This window comes from Leptidea sinapis, chromosome 11 (genome assembly GCF_905404315.1).
Source record: "Leptidea sinapis chromosome 11, ilLepSina1.1, whole genome shotgun sequence".
Classification (NCBI taxonomy): Eukaryota; Metazoa; Arthropoda; class Insecta; order Lepidoptera; family Pieridae; genus Leptidea; species Leptidea sinapis.
In genome coordinates, this window is record NC_066275.1 from 9,784,479 (window position 1) to 9,807,121 (window position 22,643).

The 22,643-nt window shown below is 47.8% G+C and overlaps 1 protein-coding gene across 1 annotated transcript in view; it reads right to left on the reverse strand.

Annotated features, from left to right (window-relative positions):
• Positions 1 to 21,140, reverse strand: part of LOC126966839 (IQ and ubiquitin-like domain-containing protein) — a 34,046-nt gene extending 12,906 nt beyond the window's left edge. The window contains exon 1 of the mRNA XM_050811101.1: positions 20,998 to 21,140. Coding sequence (XP_050667058.1) covers positions 20,998 to 21,042 — 45 coding nt within the window. The 5' untranslated portion in view covers positions 21,043 to 21,140. The remainder of the gene's footprint in view (positions 1 to 20,997) is intronic.
• Between the last annotated feature and the right edge of the window lie 1,503 nt (positions 21,141 to 22,643).

Genomic DNA, 22,643 nt, shown 5'->3' on the forward strand with positions numbered 1-22,643 from the left:
TATGGCTGCCAAACATGGGTGTTTACGAAGAAAATACAACACTTAATTAGGACATGTCAGCGCGGAATGGAAAGAAGCATGCTTAAATTAAGAAAAATTAATAAGATACATAGCCAGAAGATAAGGAAGAAAACAAAATTAACTGATGCCTTAAATCAAGCATTAAAATTAAAGTGGCAATGGGCCGGACACATTTCCAGACTAACAGACGCTAGATGGACCATTCAGACCACAACATGGAAGGGACCTGTAGGAAAGAGAAATGTGGGCAGACCACATAAAAGGTGGACCAATGAGATAAGAGAGACTGGCGGAACTAATTGGCTCGAAAAAGGAAAAAATAGAAAGGAATGGAAAGGAATGGAGGAGGCCTTTACCCAACTGGGATCCATTTGAAAATAATCAAGAAAACTAACATAGTGCATGCATTATAACTTACTCGTAATAACATAAAAGTTAATAATAAAATAATCATGTTTGTCGACTAACCGTACTAACATACTAACACTAAAATGTAGAAATCAAATGGAAAATCATTAATAAAGGCTTTATTATTATTATATATAGTGGCGAAATTAACCTTTGTATTCTAATTTTATTGTAGCTGTTTCTCATTAAAACAACATTTAAAAAAAATGAAACCTAGCTAGATTGAATTATCGCCCCCGAAATCCTGTATACTAAATTTTATGAAAATCGTTGGAGCCGTTTCCGAGATTTATCTATACTAATATTATAAAGCTGCAGTGTTTGTTTGTTTGTTGGTTTGAACGCGCTAATCTCTGGTACTACTGGTCCGATTTGAATGATTCAGTGTTGGGTAGTCCATTTATCGAGGAAGGCTATAGGCTATGTTTTTTTTTCAAAATTAGGGATCCGTAATAAAATTGCTATTTTGTAACACAAGGTGTAAAATCGAGAACCTATTTTTGCGTGAGTGATAAAACTATCGCGTGAATTATACTTTATATGGCAAAACAACGTTTGCCAGGTCAGCTAGTATAATATACAATTCTTCTATATTATATATACAAGAATTGCTCGTAAAATAGAGGAAAAATTCGAAAAGGTATAGGTAGCTGCGCTGAAAAATCGGGCGCAAAAACATAGCGAGCCCTTTTTTCATCGCCTTTAATTTTAATACAAGAATGCACAATATTAAAACCCTATTATGTAGGTTCTAGCATCTAGAAATGCGTACGTTGTTATACTTGCGCTAGTGATTATGAACCACAGTTATGAACTATTACAATGTGCTTTGAGTATGTTCTTGAAGAATAACGATGCATTTCTCTAATGATGAATAAATTATAATAATATTATATTGGATCTCTTTAAAATATAATTCTTAAATTTTTGTCGTTTTTTATCACTGACGTGGTATCAACAAATAACTATGTGTTTATAGTGTTGGTTGCTAAGTAAATACACATCATATAGTAACACTTATATGAAGGGTAAAGGGTCTTAAGTTCTGTTCGGTACAGCGTCATCTCCCTAGACGCCACGTCGCAGAACGCCAAATGATGGAAATTAGGACAAAGTATTGGATCCCCGACAATTCGAGTAGCTCTGCGTTGCATGCGATTAAATGTTTAGAACTGTATTCATTATAAAGCTCTCAAATATGGGCGCTTGGGCCATAAAGGGCCGGCTTGAAGTAGTGTAGGTACTACTTTAAAAAAATGTTGGTAAAGACACAGCTGCTCACACGCTTGTTATCATAAATCACTGCATCTTGAAACAGACGATGAGTTATCTTCTTAGAACACCATTAAATGGATTACCCAATTTTTCGGGTAAAGTCCCTCTTTATTGTCCCATGACACCGGATGTTACTATCTCGCGTAGCGGGGGTTTTGTGTCCCAAACATCGGATTAATATGTATTATGAGAAGAACTAAAAATTGTGTGATTAATATTAATCTCTCTATGAAAGGTTAATACCTTGACACTTTTATTGTGTCCTAGCATGGTTTTTACACAATTTCTCAATACACGGCAGCATTTTTTAAAATATTGACACGGGAGTGGGTCAGGGATTGGAAATAATACTCCGCTTATAGGAACGAGTCTTTATTTGCGTTCACTTTTTCTGAACATGCACTTCGCCGGTCTGCCGCTGTTCCTCTTGTGGGTGGCGGTACCTTCAACGCGTCACACTGCACCGAACACTACTTCTCTTCTGTCTTCTTCTTCTTAGAACACTTCCACTTTTCACTACTTCTTCTTTTCTTCTTCTTCTTCTTTACACTTTCGAGTCAGAACTAGAACTGCCGTAGGCCACGCTTAGTACGGCTTATATACCCCCGGATCCGTTCTATTTTCAAAATGATTCTCCCATTCCATCTTTAAATTTAAATTGTACTAGAAAATTCTTTTTACAATTTTTATCCTGCTTACACATTTTCCATCCCTTTTTTTCTGTTCGATTTGATCCTGAACTTACTAGAAATTTCCTTTAACTTTACAAAACCCAAAAAAATCCATACACTGGTAGGTGTATCGAACCCGGGTCTACAGCGTCTAAAGTAAACACTTTCCCGCTGAGCTACGAGTATTGCTGACGGAGCTGTTGAAATTAACAATGTGTTGAAGTTTGACAACTCTCACCATATACTTCGAAGGGTTGCTACGCAACACTGCCCCCTCCCAAGACATGATTGTCCCGATCATCGTTGCTTCCGTAGTACTTAGCCACCCGATCGACATGTACGATTTTCGGGGGACTTCGAGGGGTACGCTGGATCCTGAGAGTCACATCATTTAGCCTTGTGATTACTTTATATGGTCCCTCCCAACTTGGTTGGAGCTTCGGAGACTTCCCCTTTCGCCTTACAGGATTGTGTAACCAAATCAGGGTTCCCTCTTCAAAACTAGGAATATTAGCTCTTCGATCGTAGCGGGTCTTCATCCGTTCACTTGCCTTAAGCCCAGTTGTTCTAATTTCCTCGTAGATGTCAACCATCTTTTTCCGTAACTCATCCACATATTCTGTTATACTTTTCAGAGTATCCGGTGGACAGCCTGAGAGTAAATCAGCTGGCAATTTCAATTCCCTTCCAAAATTGGCGTACGCAGGAGTCACCGTTGTTGTCTCGTGTATTGCGCTTCTATACGACATAAGAAACAGTGGAATGTACTCATCCCAGTTATCCTGATGACTGTCCACTACTTTTGCCAGATGTCGCTCCAGTGTTTGGTTAAACCTCTCCACCATCCCGTCCGACTGTGGATGATATGGCGTAGTTCTGGTCTTATGGATTCCCAAGATCTTGCAAACTTCTTGAAATACTTGTGACTCGAAGTTCCGCCCTTGGTCACTGTGCAACTCCAAAGGTGTGTGTGCAACACCGAATCTGCAGAAAACTTCATTCACCAGCTTCGTCGCAACGGTAACTGCTTCTTGATTCGGTAGAGCAAATGCTTCCGGCCACTTCGTGAAATAATCCATCACCTGCCGCTATCAAAGCGAAATCCAAAAACTATAACTCGTCGTCTGACGTTTCGGGTTCCGACGGGGAATCCGGAATGGAATTAGGCAACATCTCCGATGTTAGTTCCGTGGCCTCGGTCAAACCGAGAAAGGTGATTACCCGATCAGCCCGCCCGCCTGTCCTTCAGGCTTACTTTGACGCGCAGGCGACCCCTAAGGTCCCCGCGGTCACTCCTGACCGCACGGAAGCCCCTCAGGCTTCCAGTGCTTCACCGGCCCAGCCGGAAACCGCTCTACCGTCGAGAGCGAAGAGTGTCGCGTCGGAAACGGACGGCTTCACCACCGTGAGCCGTAAAAAGAAGCGCGGTCGCGAATCGCCATCTCTCGATGGCACGCCCGCCAAGAAAGCCGCGGCCACGACTATCCCCACTCCCGCGCCCGCGACCGCTAAAGCCCGCGTACCGCCTCCGACCAAGCACCCGCCCCCTATTTTTATAGGAGATCGAGGCCGCTGGTTGGTGATCAAAAATAGGATCCCAAAGACGCTCTCCTTCCAGGCGAGGGCGTACCAATCTCTTATCAAATTAGAGACCAAAGAGGTAGCGGACCACCGCGCCTTGACATCTCTTCTTAGAGAGCTGAGTGTGGGTTTCCACGCGTACGCCCTGCCTGAGGAGAAGCGTCTGAGGGTCGTTATTAGGAACGTCCCGAGAGAGATAGACGAGGCCGACATTCTGTCGGACCTCAAAGATCAGGGTTACCCTGCACACGAGGTGCACCGTATGCGCGGCACCAACAACAAACAACCATTTAACATGGTTCTCGTCGTTCTCGACCTCACGCAACAGGGAAAGGAAATCTTTAATATAAAATCGGTTTGCTCCCTTCAGGGCATCCGGGCCGAAGCTCCTAACAACCGCGGGGGGCCCGGTCAGTGTCACAGATGCCAATTATACGGGCACTCGGCACGTAACTGTGAACACACCCCGAGGTGTGTGAAGTGCCTCGGCAAACATGGCACGCCGGAGTGCCCTCGACCAGCGCAATGCGCGGAGCCCCCGGCCTGCGTCTTGTGCGGGGAGAAGGGGCACCCCGCGAGCTATCGCGGGTGTCCCAAGGCACCCAAACACAAGCGTCACCCAGGGCGCCGCCAGCCGCAAGGCAGAGCAGAGAAGGTGAAGTTCACTCCGACCTTCAAACCTGCGCCGCCTCCTAAGGTAAACGCCTGGGCGAGGTCTCCTCCGGTTACCAACGCCGCCACAGAGGCCACTCTCGCGGCCCCGGCCACCGCTAGCGTCCCGCCCGGCGACAACCAAGGCGGCAGCGCCTTTGCCTTCATGTTTGAGCTGTCAGAGCTGTTCAACATAGACGAAATCACAGCCCTGGCCAGCAGGCTCGATGCTGTCCGGGACCACCCGCCGTCGCTCCTGCAAGTTATGGCAGACAACGCCAAAATATTCCGAGCCCTCACCGATATAGGGTTTAAGTATAAAAACATTCGCGATGCCTAATTACGTAAGCGGACGGGTTAAACCACGTACGCTCCGTATAGCGTATTTTAACGCCCAAGGCCTTAAGCCTCAACTAGACTTGGTGAAGGAGTTCGCTCACGAACATCAATTAGACCTATTCTTAGTGCAAGAGACATTTCTAAAACCACGTATACGCGATCCGCGTATCGCTAATTACAACTTAGTCAGAAATGATCGCACCACCCGTATGGGTGGTACCCTCATTTATTTTAAAAGGTCTCTACACTATATACCTATAGATCCTCCGGTCCTCACTAACATCGAGGCCTCTGCCATCCGAGTCAGTATGGCGAATCATCAGCCGATCACTGTTATTTCAGCTTATCTTCCGCCCAACAAAAAAGTATTATACACAGATATAGAATCATTACTCGGCCACTGGGCTGCAGTCATAGTGGGCGGCTATCTTAACGCCAAATACTCCAGCTGGAATAGTAGAGCCACAAATAGAAACGGAATCTTATTAGATTCGCTGACAGACAAGCTGAACTTTTCAGTAATAGCACCCGACGAACCAACACATTATCCGGATAACGTCGCGCACCGACCCGACATTCTAGACGTTGCGTTACTTAAGAACGTAACGCTCAATGTGAATTCAATCAAGGTTTTTCACGAATTAGAGTCAGACCACCGGCCCGTCGTCCTAAATCTAGGCCACCGGTTAACTTTCAACCACCGACGAAAACAGTGATCGACTGGCAACGGCTGGAAAAGGATCTCGAGTCTATCAAGTCCGACGACCTTGACCTTATACCGGACGTCATCGACTCGGTCGACACGGCTCACAGTGCTATCTCTCATGTGACGTCACATATACAGAATAGAATCAAGGCCTGCTCCAGGCAGGTTCCGATGATGCAACCGCATCGCCTAAACCTGCCTCCAGAGGTCAGGAACTTAATCACACAGAAGCACAGAGCCACTAGACTTTACGACAGGTATCCGTCGGTCGAGAATAGGCGCCACCTCCGCTACCTACAGCGGGCGGTACGGGAACGTATCACGGAACTCCGCGGCGAACGTTGGGACCGCTTGCTCGGCAACCTTAAGCCATCACATGTGGCTTTCTGGAAGCTGCCTCGCGCGTTCAAACAGGAGCCGCCCACTGTCATGCCTCCTTTGGACAGACCGGGACTGCAGCCGGCGCTCGATGACGATGAGAAGGCTGAATGCCTCGCCGATAGTCTCGAGAGTCAGTGCTCTCCAAATGCAGCAGCCGACCCGACACACGTTGACGAAGTTGATCGTGAAGTTGAACGTCGCTCCGCTCTGAGCCCTTCAGGCGATGTAATAAAACCCACCTCTTACGAAGAGGTGAAGCTAATCATTAAGGAGCTTCACTCCAAGAAGGCCCCGGGGCCCGATACTATAAACAATAGGGTTCTTAAAATCCTACCCTCGACTCTTATTACTTTATTGGTTACCATTTTTAATATTCTATTGTCTAATAGCGCGTTCCCCGAACAATGGAAGGATTCCATTGTTATCGGTATCCCAAAACCCAATAAACCTAAAGCTAATCCGAGTAGCTATAGGCCTATTAGCTTAATTAACTCGATCGGGAAACTTTACGAAAGAGTAATTCTCGCGCGTCTTAATCATTACATCGCGGAGCTCAACCTAATACCCGACATACAGTTCGGATTCAGAACCGCTCACTCGTGTCCCCAGCAGGCTCACCGACTCACCGAGTACATTCTCGTACGGCGTCAACTTCACGCTACCACGGCAGCCGTGTTTTTCGATGTCGCGAAGGCATTCGACAAGGTATGGCACAACGGCTTAGTATTCAAGCTGTATCAACTGGGAGTGCCAGACAGGCTCGTGCGCATCATACGAGCCTACCTTACTGATCGCTCCCTGCGATATCGAGTAGAGGGCACCCTATCCTCACCCAGACCCATCAGGTCTGGCGTGCCACAGGGTTCAGTCCTCTCTCCCACTCTTTTCTCGCTCTTCACGAGCGACATTCCCAAGTTTCCGAGTGTCCAGCTCGCTCAGTACGCTGACGATACGGCACTCTACTTTGGCTCCGCTCTATTGAACCGCTCAAGGTTGAGCAGGAACATTAAAGTGCTTCAAGCCGCCGTCGATGAACTAGGCAACTGGTTCAGAAAATGGCGGATTGAAGTGAACCCCACCAAGAGTGCAGCGGTACTCTTCGGTAACGCGAATAGCATCCGCGCTAAAAAACGACCGACCGACGTCATTAAATTGTATGAAACACCCATACCGTGGGTGAAGGATTACAAATACTTAGGAGTCACGTTCAACAGCAATATGAACTTCAAGAAACATATTGATACGGTATGCAATAGAGCCCGATTTGTCCTCAGTCGCCTTTATCCACTTGTGTGTGGGCGAAGCAAACTTCCGCTCAAACACAAAGTGACGCTGTACAAAACCATCGTACGGCCCATACTGTCATACGCAAGCGTCGTTTTCGCGCACACCCGACCGAGCTACTTATGTCGTTTGCAAGTAGTTCAAAATAAATTCACGCGCATGGCAACCGGAGCCCCGTGGTTCATCCGAAACGTTGACCTTCACCGCGACCTAGAGCTTCCGACGATAGCTCAACACTTTAAAGAGATCTCGCGACGCTTCTTTGACAAGGCGCCTAACCATCCCAACATCTTGGTTAGGAAGGCATGCAGGTACACCCCCCTTCACCATAGTCTCAACCCAATAAGACGTCCCAGACACGTAACGGTAGACCCGGATGACGACATCACCATCGCGAACGCGACACCCACACAAACACCGACACAGACACGCACACACCGCCTTCGCAGGCGTAGGCGCGGTCAACCACCGCAAACCACTGGCACTCGTCACTCTGACGATGGCCAGCGGCCCGCACCCTAGATACACCACACATTGTTTTGATACCCGACGAGACGTTAGTCCTCGTCCTGTAATCGTTTCACTACACTCACTCACACACGGACTGACTGACGGACTGACATACACCACTTACACAATCGAATGCAATGTTTGCATTCCGTCGGACAAGGTCTTCTAGATAAAGCATTTCCATGAGTTTTTCCTCCTCGATGTTCGATTTCAAAGTCTGAAGTCTTGAAGTTGCTCAATCCATCTGGCCACTTGTCCTTCCGGATTCTTGAATTCTAGTAACCACTTCAAGGCGGCATGATCAGTCCTTACGAGGAATTTGCGACCTAACAAGTACTTTTTAAAATGTTGTAATGTCTTCACCACGGCAAGTAACTCCCTACGAGTTACACAGTAGTTTCTCTCCGGCTTCGATAAAGATTTGCTAAAGTATGCAATTACAACTTCTTGATCTCCCCTCTTCTGAGATAACACTCCACCAATTCCAGAATTGCTAGCATCAGTATCTACTATGAATCTTCCCTCCGTGTCAGGATATCCGAGGATAGGTGATTCACATAGTCGTTTCTTCAACTCTAAGAAAGCTTGTTCGCAGTCTTCATCCCAGGAAAAGGCTCTTTTCTCCTCCGTCAGTCGATGTAAGGGCTTAGCAACATCGGAAAACCCTTTCACAAAGTGTCGATAATAAGAGCATAGTCCAAGGAATGCTCTCACATGTGTCTTTTCTGTCGGCGTCGGCCAGTCCTTGACAGCACTTATCTTGGCAGGATCCGTCGCAACGCCTTGCTCCGAGATAACGTGCCCCAAGTAATTCACCTGACGTTGAAAGAAAGAACATTTCTTTGGACTCAACTTCAAGTTGGCACCCTGCAGTTTTGCGAAGACTTTTTCGAGCTTCTTGACTTCTTCAAAACTTCGGCCCATAATGATAGGTTATAGGTTATAGGTTATCACGGGCTATTATCCGCAACTCGACGACTACAGCGCGCCTATTTTGCGTGGTGAGGAGGGCGGCTAATCCTGCCACCCCAGTTCCTCAAGGTAATGTATCAAACCTCTGATGTCACCCATGACCTCGGGGAGAGTCCTCGGTGACCCCAGGTGTTTGGCCCGGTATGAGGCCACACTCCTACACTCCAAAATGACATGTGCGGCCGTTTCGTCCGCCTCCGTGCAGGCTCTGCACAGTGGGCTGTCGGTGACACCTATATTGAACAGATGCTTGTTAAAAGGGCCGTGACCACATGAGTTATTTTCCGTAACCTAGGTCGTGGAAGTTTTACTAGCTTGCGAGAGAGCTTGGGGTCTATTTGAGGTAGAGCCTCTTTTGCTTGTCTACACCCACTTACTTTCATCCAGTACTTATTATGTAATTCCTTGGTGTGTTGGCGTATTACCTTCGTAGGCCAGCTAGGCGGGAGAGGGATAGTTGGTTCTGGTCCTTTTGCTGTCATCGCTGAGCCTCTCCTGGCCAATTCATCAGCGGCATCATTCCCTCGTGAGTTACTGTGACCCTTTATCCATTGAAGAGTTACTTGGTTGTTATTTTCGCATAACTCCCTCAGACATTGGTGACAGTTGTATATTAGCTTAGAGGTGATAGTGTGGCTTTGTAGGGCTTGTAGTACTGATTTGCTATCTGAAAGGATGCGGATGGAGTAGTCTTTTACCTTTCGAGTCAAAGTAGCAGTGACTGCTTCTATGATACCCATACATTCTGCTTGGAAGACAGTGTTATGAGCTCCTAGTGATGCAGCTATTCTTATATTTAGGTCATCCGAGAACACTCCGTATCCCGTGCCCGACCTTGTCTTTGAGCCATCTGTGAAAATCCTGAGGTTTTTTGTACTGAGGTCCTCTTTCAGTTCTTCATACAGCTGTATTTTTTATCTCTTATCGAATATGTATTCCTTTGGAGATCTATCACTTACTGCCAACAGCAGAGGCTGCTTTTCAATCACCTCATTTAGAACCTCTGGGTGTGGGGATTGAGTGGTTTTCCAAAGATTTAATGTCTTCAACCTTACTGTGGCGCAGGCCGCCCCTTGTTTTATATAGAGGTGTAGTGCCGGAAGGTTCAGCATAGCTTCTACAGCCGCGGTAGGTGTAGTTCGCATACATCCTGTGATAGCCATACACGCTAGTCTTTGGAATCGTTGCAGTTTATTACAAGTAGTGTTCAGCTTGGTGCGTGGCCACCATACAACTGCGCCGTAACATATCATAGGTCGTATCACAGCTGTGTAGAGCCATAGTACGATGTTCGGGGCAAGTCCCCATGTCTTTCCTAACATTCTACGGCATTGCCAGAAGTGGGCCGCCCAGTTTAACTTGCTGTCAAGTATAACTCCTAAGTATTTCACTTCACTGTTTAGTTGGAGTTCGGTGTTAAACAGTTTTGGCAGTTTATAGTTACCCAGAACTCTTTTGTTTGTGAACATTACCAATTCCGTTTTATGTGGGTTGACTGATAGGTCGTTATCTATGCACCATCTTTCCACGATTTTCAATGCTGCATTTGTTACTTCACATATAGTACTGGCAAACTTTCCGCTTATTAATATAGTTAGGTCGTCTGCGTAGCCTACCGTAAAGTAGTGATTTTCGTTTAGAGTGGTAATTAGATCATTTACTACCAAGTTTCATAAAAGAGGTGAGATAACTCCTCCTTGGGGGCAGCCTTTAGCTACAAATGCTTTCTGTGTCTCACTTTCATTTAGTAATATCACTCTGTGTTTGAGCATGTTTTCAATCCATGATGACAGAGTTGTACATACTCCATGGCGGTGTAATGCTTCTTTTATTTTTGTAAATTTTGTCTTATCGAAGGCTCCTTCAATGTCCACGAAGGTTCCTAGACAAAAGGTTTTTTCCGAAAGTGCGCCCTCTATAACGTTCACTACAGCGTGAAGTGCAGATTCGGTGCTTTTACCCTGACTGTATGCGTGTTGGTTGGGGTGTAGGGGTATGTTCTTAAGGTAATTCTCCCTCAGTTCTCTTTCACACAGCCTTTCTAGGGTCTTCAGGGTAAAAGAGGTAAGACTTATGGGTCTGTAAGATTTAGCGTTAGAATAGTCACTTTTACCTGGTTTAGGTATGAAGATCACTTTAACTTCCCTCCATATCCTAGGGATGTATCTATGCGCTAGACACGCCCTGAAAATGTTGATCAGCCGGTTGTGGAGACCTTCTCCTCCCCATTGCAACAAGGCGGGAAAGATTCCATCAGGTCCTGCTGACTTAAAGGGGTGAAAGGAATTTATAGCCCACTTTATTTTATCGGTTGTCACCAACTTGTGTGCTTGTTGCCAGTCAGCTTCCTCAGCGGTTATGTTTTCATTTACCCACTCGATATGCTGCATTATTTTGCATCCTGGAAAGTGAGTTTCCATCAGGACTCGCTCTGTTTCCTCTGGTGAGTTGGTAAATGTACCGTCAGGTTTGCAAAATTTACGCCAGCCTTCTGATCTTCTGTATCTGACGCGTTTCTTGTATTCAGACTTACACTCTTTGTAGATGTCCCAGTCGTATTGATCGCCTGTGTTCATTGCGCGGTTCAGATGTCTCCTCACTTTTTTCCTGAGCCTTTCTAATTCAGGTCCCCACCAGGTCTGGGGTCTTGGTCTGTCTGATTGAGGGCTGGTGAGGGGACATGTAGCATGATAACTGGCAGTCATGAATTCGTATATTTGTGCTATTTGGTTTTCGATGTTATCTACTCCGATTATCCTGGCTGGGAGTGTTTCGTCCTTTAGACGCGATTCCATCAGCAACTTGTACTGAGTAAGATTCGTTCTGCGGGGTTTCCTCTTGGGAGGCGGTGTAGTGATGTTTACCTCCATGTTAAAAAGTATCCATCTGTGGTCTGAGCAGGATGCTTCTTTCGACACATGCCAATTGGATATATAATCAGACATTCCCTCTGTTGCTAAGGTGATGTCTATAATTGTTTTGCTCCTTCTATTTACAAAGGTGGGTTCTGAACCTACATTCAAAATATTAAGGTTAGTAGAAAAAAGGTATTCAGTGAGTTGCTTACACCTTTTGTTGGTTGTTTGCATGCCCCAGAGCGGGTGATGTGCATTGCAGTCTGCAGCCACAATAAGCTCGCTCTTGGTTGTCTCGCAGTAGTTCACCAGTTTGACAAGTTCTTCCGGCGGTGGGTCTTCCCCGTCAGGCATATAGACGGAGGCGACCACTATCGCTCTCTGGTGAGTTGGAAGGATGTGTCTGTCCAGTATTTTTATTGCGATAAGTCGCTGTAACAAAAATCTGTTAGGGGTTGCACATGTAGATTATTAGAAATGTAGATACAGGCTCTAGGGTGTTCTGGTCCTGAGTAATGTATAAGCTTACCTCCGATATTGGAGAGATGGCATATCCGGCCCCGCCTAACCCACGGCTCCTGGATTAGGGCGAGAGCTGTAGGGTTAACCTCCAACCATTTCCGAAGTTAGGCCGTTGCGGTTGCGCTATGGTGGAGGTTTATTTGGATGGTGCTGCACTTAGAAGGGGATGCCATCTTTGGATAGCACACCCTCCTCGCCATCCCCGATGCAGAGCTCTTCAATGCCCTTGGTGCAGTCGGCATCGCCTTTGGTGCCCGCCGCCAGAAGCTCTTCGAGCTCCTTTAGGCTGTCGAGCACTTCCTCCGAGGGAGAGCTAGTGGCGCAGTTGCCGTCTGCTGGGTCAATTGTTTGAGCGTCCATGGGTTCCGGCAGTGCATCACTGTCGTCTATATTATTCCCTGTTGTTGTCAATGCCTCACCGTTTGTATCCTTAGAGGGGGGGGTCTCGGTGTAGCCCAGCACGAATGATAGCCGGCGCTCATGCTCCAAGATTTTGGGGATTTGGTCCTCCTGGATGCTTACCACGATGAAGCTGTGGTCGTTGTGGTGATAAAGGGCGTGTAACAACCAGCTGTCTACTTTGGCCCAAGAGTTTTGGAACCGTAGCATCCCGCCGATTGCTTTGGTGTCCTTCCATTCACCTGGTAGTAGAATGCCACACCTGACGCGGTTGGGAATTTCCCAGATGTTTTTACTGCCAGGGTGTCACCGTTAGGGAGTTGGATTTCCGGGACAGCTGTTTTCAGCCACTCCAATGTTTTAAGATTAGAGCACCACAGTTTTAGGATGCCCCCATCATAGACGGGTTTGGCCAGAAACGCAGGCCCTTCTCTGTCTTCATTCATAGCGGCCATCATGGCTGTCATGAGCTTATCTTCAAGCTTGCTTTGTATAAGCTGTGCCATATTCGCGTCAATATGCCCTGTAGTGGTAGATGTTATGGCCACAACAGGGTCGGTTTTCGCAGCGTTGGCGTATGATGTCGGTTTGGGCCGATTTAGCAATTTGGCCCTCTTGTGGTCACCCCTCGGAGAGTTGGTGTCATCCAAGCGAGTGCGTTTGGTGGATGTCGAGGGTTGGGCTACTCTGCCTGCTTTGTTGGAAGGAGGCCTTCGGTTGTCTGGGGCCTTCCTAGGATCATACCGGGCTTGCTTGACGGGCATATCCGAACCTCGTGAGGTGCTGGGTTGCGGTTCGGGTTCAGAGGAGGGCATTGAGGCGCTAGCTTTCTGAGCGTTGGCCTTGCGAAGGCGAGCTGCTATGCGCCTTTGCCTCCTGTTGGGTCGATGGCGATCTGTGTTGTCATGTGCCGAGTGACTCTCCCCTATTCGGGGTTTGTTTTGGTTTCGGCCCTTGTAAGATACGAGGGTCCAACCTGCCTCCAGTCTGCTGACTGATTGGGCAGACACTGCTGATGCGGCGTCTGTGCCCATAGACGGTTCCCTATTAGGCTCCTTGGTCTGTAATTTCTGGGTGCCAGCAGGTGCTGAACACGCTCCAGAGGTCTGTGTGGTCCCGGTGGATTTCTCCGCCGGGGAATTAGTTTGTTTTGGGGTTTTTTTGGATCTTGGGTTGTCCATACTTTACCGGGTAAAAACTTCGTTCCCCTTGCTCCCCACCCTCCACCGAGCCCGCAACTGGGGATGGTTAACTTAACCATCAGGGCTGCAAGGGGAATATAGGTCCAGCTGGTTGGCCTCTTGCGCGACATCGGGAGCTCGAGATGAGCGGCTGATGGATTCGATCCTATCCATCAGTTCCTGCACCCATTCTTACCCCGTCAGCATGGCTGAGCACCTCCCCTTGCGTGGACCAGCCGAACCTCGCCTGTGGCCCCGCCAAGGCGGGGACACTTGACCATTACCCTCGTGGCGACTACTCACGGGGCTACCGTTTAGCTTGAAATCAGGACCGAAGGAAGCGTATTACGTTACAGGGGTAACTAATCCCCGACCCCTGTCCCGCTCAACCTCCCAGGACTCCGTCATCCCCGCGTACGGCGATCAACTGCGCAGGCCAAAGACGCAGGTGGATGCTGTAAAATCTTCCGGTTGGCACCCACTAACCGCCGGAAGAGTGGAGCAGATATTAGCCACTGGCCAGCAAAGGACTGCCATTACGCAGCGATTAGTGAAAATCGAGCGCAATAACAAATCAGTCACAGGCGCAATGTTTCCAGGGTGCACCGGAGAGGTAGGTGTCACTCTATTCAGAACGCCTAAGAGAGGTTTCATCGTGGATCGACACCACCGCCCACACGTGGAGGTTTCTGCTAAGCACCCCATAATGATTATGTCATCCAAGTAGACAAGGCAGGTTTCTCCCAACATACCTGCCAGCACATACTCCATCAACCTTTCGAAAGTAGCTGGGGCGTTGCATAATCCGAAGGGCATTGTTTTGAACTGCCATAATCCTTTTCCGGTTGAAAAAGCCGTCTTCTCCTTGTCTTTAGGGTCCAGATCAACTTGCCAGTAGCCACTTTTCAAATCCAGAGTAGAGAACCACGTCATGCCACAAAGTGAATCCAAGGTGTCATCGATTCTTGGCAATGGATAACTGTCCTTCTTAGTAACATTCAGACGCCGATAGTCCACACAAAATCTAGTTGATCCATCCTTCTTCTTTACCAGAACCACTGGAGAACACCATGGACTCGACGACGGTTCTATCACACCATTTTCTTTCATATCCCGAATCATGTCTTCCACTTCTTGTTCGCGTGCAAACGGAATACGTCTTGGTCTTTGCCGTATCGGAACAGTGTCTCCTGTGTCGATCTTGTGTTTCACCAAACCAGTTCTGCCGATGTCCCCGTCGTTCTTTGAGAAAATCCCGGAGTAGCGTAGCAGGAAATTTCTCGCTTTTATTAACTGTAGCTTGATACGATTGTCCTTACAGCTATCCAGAAGTTTCTGTATATTCACATCTTGGTTTGCAGCTACAGTCTTCCTCCCTTCTTCACACTTTCTTAACTAAGCTATCTCCTCACAAGCTCCGATCACTGTTCCCTTCCTAATGATTTGCTTGTCCTCATGAGGATTAAACACGGGAACCATCGCAATCTGGGAGTTACCCACAACAGTCCTGGCTGGGATCCATGTCGTGTCCGATGTCTCTCTTTCTATTATAGCGCATTTACAAGGTCTTCCTCTGTCATCCCTTGGCAGGACTACCGGGACTAGGGTCTGCGATCTCGGATTTAAAGTAGTGTCTCGTAAGCACAACACTTTCCCAACAGTTCCGCCTTTTATTGGAATTTCTTCACCTCCATGCTTCAATACACCATGTTTCATGTCAGTGGTACACTGATGATTTCGAAGAAAATCCAACCCAATGATGCAGTCATCTGTGATATCCGCGATTACCACTTTTTGCCAGTACAACGTTTCCCCGATTTTCATGGCCACGATCTTCTCTCCCTGGACTGGTATGCGCTGGCCGGTAGCTGTTGTGAGTGTTAAGTTTACTTTTTCTCGCATATGTCGTCTTCCGATGCTCTCTAGTCTTCTTTGGCTAACGACTGTACGTGAGGCTCCCGTATCCAAAGTGAAACGGCAAGATTTTCCATTTATCATTCCTTCTATAACTAAAGTGTTTGCGTCACATGTCTGCTTAACGAAGATCCTTGGGGCTTTGCTTCTACCGGCCAGCGCCCACCCCACTGCCTTGGCCTTTTCCTGCTGCTCCAGCGGTGATGTTGAGACCGCCGCATCCTTCCTACCTTGCGTTATGCTCTCACGCCTGGGGCAAGTGCTTCTAATGTGTCCTCGCTCCACACAACCATAGTATGCTGGGTTATATGCTTGCCTTCGGCTGGAATCTGCTGGTACAATTTTGCGGAGTCTCAACGCCCGAGAATCGTGGCGAACCGCTTCCACTTCCAACACATGTGCCACCGCTTCAAGCTGGTATGATGACTCAATCGTACGGCTGCTCTAACTTCGGCGTCCCGTATTCCATCGATGAAAACTTGGAGCAACATTTCTTCTATTGCAGCTGGCGACGACTGATATGCTTTACGCACTAGTTTCTCGGCTTCCACGGACCACTGCTGAAGAGTTTCGCTGGCCTTTTGACTGCGGTCCTTAAGTTGCGCCCGGTACACATGTTCGAGGTGTTTATCACCATAGCGTGCCTCCAACGCGTCAATAAGGTCTGTGTAGGTCACTTCCTCCTTCCCAGCGCCGAGTGCTTCCAATACGGAGAGTGCTTCGTCACGGAGCGCTAGTGTGAGGGCAGAGTGCGCTTCTTGGTCACTCCAACCGCAGGCTCTTCTCACCGTCTCCAATTGTAGCTTAAAGGCAGCCCAGGAAGACTTGCCGTCGTAGGGAGGTACTTTTAAATTTCTGCTCGATGTGGTTCCGCAGGAAACTCCTGTGTTGGCTGAAGGACACACGACCCTCCCACTGAGCTGATTAATGGTAACTTCCATCTCTCCCATCTTCCGTTGAAAGTTCTCTTCAACTTTGTCCATCTTCTTTTCCACACTGTCAATCCGGGCGATCTCTTTTTCCACAGCGTCAATACGGGTGGAGTTTTTCTGCACAACGGATAAAATGTCTTTGGAGAGGCCTTCATGCAGGCCTCGCAGCTGCTCCTCCTGTCGGCGTGCTTGTTCCTCCTGTTGGCGCGCTTGCTCGTCTTTCAAGCCCCGCAACTGCTCCTCTTGTCGGCACGCTTGCTCCTCCTGTCGGCGCGCTTGTTCCTCTTGCAAGCCCCGCAGCTACTCCTCCTGTCGGCGCGCTTGCTCTTCCTGTCGGCGCGCTTGCTCCTCCTGTCGGCGTGCTTGTTCCTCTTGCAAGGCTCGCAGCTGCTCCTCCTGTCGGCGCGCTGCCTCTTGCATCATGGTGGCCATCTGCTGCATGAGCGCGCGTCTACGGCAGGAGCCTGCGGTGCTGACACGGTCGCACTGAGTCCAGAGCCGGATGTTTCGTCCTCTGCCGCTGCAGCTGCTCCCGCTCGCGTGGTCACTCCCTTCTCGTTCCTGGGCACTAATGGCATCTTTCCAATCCCACTTCTGACACCAATTGACACGGGAGTGGATCAGGGATTGGAAATAATACTCCGCTTATAGGAACGAGTCTTTATTTGCGTTCACTTTTTCTGAACTTGCACTTCGCCGGTCTGCCGCTGTTCCTCTTGTGGGCGGCGGTACCTTCAACGCGTCACACTGCACCGAACACTACTTCTCTTCTGTCTTCTTCTTCTTAGAACACTTCCACTTTTCACTACTCCTTCTTTTCTTCTTCTTCTTCTTTACACTATCGAGTCAGAACTAGAACTGCCGTAGGCCACGCTTAGTACGGCTTATATACCCCCGGATCCGTTCTATTTTCAAAATGATTCTCCCATGCCATCTTTAAATTTAAATTGTACTAGAAAATTCTTTTAACTATTTTTATCCTGCTTACACATTTTCCATCCCATTTTTTCTGTTCGATTTGATCCTGAACTTACTAGAAATTTCCTTTAATTTTACAAAACCCAAAAAAATCCATACACTGGTAGGTGTATCGAACCCGGGTCTACAGCGTCTAAGGTTAACACTTTTCCGCTGAGCTACGAGTATTGCTGACGGAGCTGTTGAAATTAACAATGTCTTGAAGTTTGACAACTCTCGCCATATACTTCGAAGGGTTGCTACGCAACAATATTTTAGTGCGACGTAAAATGATCCGTCACCGACGATGGTAGATTTCATAATGGCGGCTGATCGGCTTATATAAGTGTAAGTGTGTGCGTGGGGCATGCGAGGGTGGTAGAGGCTACCACAACCAGCCAAGCTCCTCCAAGAAGTCACCCAACCTCTTAACGTCGCGGAAGACTTCCCGAAGAGCGCCTGGTGACCGCAGGTGCCTCGCCCTGTAGTTTGCCACTTCACTGCATTCCAGCAGAACGTGAGCGGCTGTTTCCTCTGCCCCCAGGCAACCTCTGCATAGAGGGCTGTCCGTGACACCTAAATTAAAGAGATGCCTGTTAAAATTGCCGTGACCTGTGGCCGCACATAATATTAATCTTAGTCGACACCGATTAAGTTGTAAGATTTCCCTGGTAAAACGCAAGTCGGCGCAAGGTAAGGCTGCTTTGGCTTGCCTGCACTCCTCAAGGCTATCCCAGTATTGTTGATGTAGTGCTTTTATCTTTTGATTTAAGTGGTTCCTGAACCAACTATGTGGCAGAGGCAGGAAAGGCTCTGGTCCAACCGGTTGGGTCTCAGAACCCCTTCTAGCTAGTTGATCTGCCGCCTCGTTGCCCCTGACCCCACTGTGACCTTTGATCCACTGAAGTGTTAGGTTGTTGTTTTTACCAGCCACCTTATTTAATGCTGAGTGGCATTCAAGTAATAGGCTGGAATTGATTATCTTACCTTGCTATCAGAGAGTATTCTAATGGAGTGATCTTGAACCTCTCTGGCCAAGATAGCGTTGGCAGCTAGCAAAATCCCCATGCATTCAGCCTGGTATACAGTGTTAAGCTTAACCAAGGGCTCGGATATGCTGATATTTAGATCTTCCGAGAAGACTCCCGTACCTGTGCCTGAATACGTCTTCGAACCATCTGTGTCGAGGTCGAGCTCATAATGTGTAAGGACACTGTCGTTCCTTTCCTCGAGCTCTATTCTGTATTTTTTGTCAAAAATGAAAGTCCGCTCTATTTTATCACTAGCTGCTTCCACAAGTGGCATAGCTGACCATGCTTCTGAAAGTATGCTAAGATGTCTTACATTGTCAATTCTCTGTGTTTTCAGATGTTTTAATCTCAGCGCAGCCATTGCCGCTTCTTGATATATGAATAAGTGTAGCGGAGGGATGCTCAGGGCTATTTCTAAGGCGGCGGTAGGAGTTGTTCTCATGCATCCCGTCACCGCACAGCATGCTTGCCTTTGAAATTTTTGTAATTTGGCGATGCATGTTGTAAGTCTGGTCCTGGTCCACCACACTACACAGCCATAAGTGAGCATTGGTCTCACCTCTGCTGTGTAAAGCCATAAGGTGAGCTTTGGTTGGAGACCCCAGATCTTGCCAATCATCTTGCGGCATTGCCATAAGGTGATACTCGCGGAGTTGATTTTGTATTCAAGGTGGCTGCTCCAGTTCAGTTTGCTGTCTAGAATCACACCTAGGTATTTGACCTCTTTTGATAACTGAAGTCTTGTATTGAAGATAGTGGGCAGTCTGTGGTTCCCTACCAATCTTTTGTTAGAGAAGAGTACTACCTGTGTTTTCTGTGGGTTTACAGACAGCTCATGGTCTTTACACCATTACTCGAAAGGTCGAAGAGCTGCTTGTAACCTATCACATACCATGCTGGCATTATTGCCTGTGTTTAAAATGGTGATGTCATCGGCATACCCTATTGTGTAAAAGTATTGGTTGTTCAGTTTGGAGATCAGGTCGTTCACTACTAGGTTCCACAGAAGCGGAGAGAGAACACCTCCCTGCGGACAGCCGCGGGCTACAAGGGCGCCTTTCGTGTCTTCCCCTGTTACCCTTATAATTCTATCGCTTAACATATTAATTATCCAGTCAATAAGCAGGGTCTGTACTCCGTGTCTGCGAAGTGCTATGTTGATACTGGTGAAGTTGGTCTTGTCAAAGGCTCCCTCTATATCTATGAAGCAACCTAGACAGACTAATTTATTTTGTAAGGCATGTTCAATTTTTCCTACTACCTGGTGAAGAGCGGATTCCGTTGATCTGCCTTGAAAGTAGGCATGCTGATGCCTGTGTATGGGTGTGTTGCGTAACGCGTTATCTCTCAGGTGTCTGTCGCATATTCTCTCTAAAGTCTTGAGGAGAAAAGACGACAGACTGATAGGTCTAAACGATTTAGGATTAGTGTAATTACTCTTACCTTGCTTGGGTATGAAGATGACCCTAACTTCCCGCCAGGCAAGGGGAGTGTATTTGAAGGCCAGACAGGCCTGATAGATATATGTCAGTATGTACATCAACTTATCTCCTCACCACTGTAGCAGTGCAGGAAAGACGCCATCTGTGCCCGCTGACTTGAAAGGCTGATCTCATAGGCGGTTTGCCAGCAGTTTTCTGTAACCAAGTTGTTAGGTATCGTCCAAATTGGTTCTTGTATTATTTTACAGTCTGGAAAGTGTGTTTCTAGCAGTACCGTGTTAGTCTCCTCCTGGCTCAGGGTCATTGTGCCATCGGCTTTCCTCAGATTTCCGACAACGCAAGGACCCTGTTTGGCCAGTACCTTCCTAATGCGGTTTGCTTGTGGAGTGGAATTAATGTCTTCACAGAATTTTCTCCATGAGTGAGACTTTTGTTCTCCTTGTAGGCATCCCAGTCTACATCAGCGCCTGTATTCATTGCTCTATTGAAGGATTTCCTTACTTTTGTTCGCAGCTTTTTAAGTTCTGTGCCCCACCAGCCCTTGGATATGACCCCAGTAACCGGTGTTACCAGAGGACAGGCTTTATGGAAGCAGTTTATTAAGGTGCTGTTTAAGTTACTTACCTGTTGATCAATTGTTTCTATGCTGTCTAACCTAGTGGTAGGTGGCTGTTTTCCCAGCTCTAGTTCTACTAGAGATCTATAGAGCCTCTTGTCAGTCTTCCTCGGGTACCTTGTAGGTTGTTCGGGGTTACTGGTAATTTTTAAATCGTATCGAATCCACCTGTGATCAGAGCATGATGCCTCTGATGAGACATGCCAACCCGCTATTAGATCAGCAGCTCTGGGGGTTGCCAGTGTCAAGTCAATTATTGTTTTGCACCGCCTACCCACAAATGTGGGCTCGTTACCTTTGTTTAATATATCTAAATTAGTAGTAAAAAGGAAATCAACTAGATCATTACCTCTATTGTTGTTTGCTTCCATTCCCCATAGCGGATGATGGGCATTGGAGTCCGTTGACACAATCAGTTCCCATCCATTATGTTCGCAGAATCTGACAAGTGTGTTGAGTCCTTCAGGTGGTACCGCATCCGCCTCATGCATGTAGGCTGATGCAAAGACGATGTTGAGGTTGTTTATGTTTGGTTGGAATTCAGCCTTATGGCACACAGATCTCTGGAACAGAAATCCACAAGAGGCTGTATATTTATAGTCCCTTTAACGTAAATGCAGGCTCTCACCTCTTCGAAATTGTTTTGGAAGAGCTTACCACCAATATTGGAGAGTCCGCATACATTGCCGCCCCTAATCCACGGCTCTTGGATCAGTGCAATGGCTGGTGTAGTAGATGCAACCTCCAACCATCTTCGAAGTTGAGCCGTAGCAGTAATGGTATGATGGGGGTTGCATTGTAGAATCAGTATTTGCTTATTGGGGGAAAGGGGCTCCATTGGGATCCTCTTCCCCAAGTTTGGTCAGGTCAAGGAGCTCGTCGTCGCTTGGTGCTCCGATGGCTCGACTCGACCCAGCCTGTGAGGTCTCCTTGATTGGGGACGGTGGGACTACAGGTTTTGCGGCAGCTACCGCGACCCGCATCCCCCCTGACTCGTTCGGAGAATCCATAGGGGTATCCACGAACCTCCCCTTGGCATCCTGGAATTTTAGGTACACCGCACCCAGCCGATAGCCGAGGCGGCGCTTCCTCTCCAGTACAGTTTGCACGATATCGTTGGGGATACAGACCACCACAAATGTCGCCTTATCCTGTGGTATAATGGTGTGGACACGCCATCGCTCCACTTGTGCCCATCGGTTCCCCAGTCTAAGGCACATACCAATGAGCACTTGGTCCCCATCGTGATCGTGTGGTAGACGGATGCCGCAGCGTACCATCTTCGGTATATCTTTTACATCTGTGACCGTGAGTTTGCCCACCCCTGACAGATCCAGCTCCGAACACACCCCGACGGTCCACTCCACCGCCTCCTGATTTTCACAGTAGAGGCGAAGCGAGCCGTCATAGTAGGTCGGCCTCCGCATGAAGATGGGGCCCTCAGCGGTCATAATTTGTCTTCTGGCTGTCACGATGAACGCATCATCCAGGTGTTTTTCAACTATGACAGCCGTCTCTTTAGTAATATAGCCCGTTGCCGATGTGATGACGAGCTCAGCCTTGGGTTTGTCTGCAGATGCTGCCTCGGCATAAGTAGTCGATCTCGTGTCTTGGGGTGGAGTCAGTCTAGGCTTCTTGGGCTCGCCTCGAGGAGACAGGGTCTCGTCGAGCCTAGCCCTCTTTGTTTTGCCTTTGTCTTGTCCACTTTCCTTCTCGGACTGGCCAGTCGCCTTGGTTTCCAGCACAGTCTTACGGAAAATTGCTTTTGTTGTGGACTGTCTAGGTGTTTCGGTCCGTCTGTCGGTTTGTGTTTTGGGGAGAGAGGTGAGTAATTGAGTTTGGGACTCACGTTTTGCTCGCCTCTTCTCCTTCTTTTCAGTAACTTTTTGTGTTTCCGCGAGAGCCCGGGTTCACTCGCCAAGCCACTAGGCCGCTGAGCCACTTTGGGAGTGGTTTTAGCAGCCCTGTCTTTTGGCGCGTTCATCTGGGCCCATT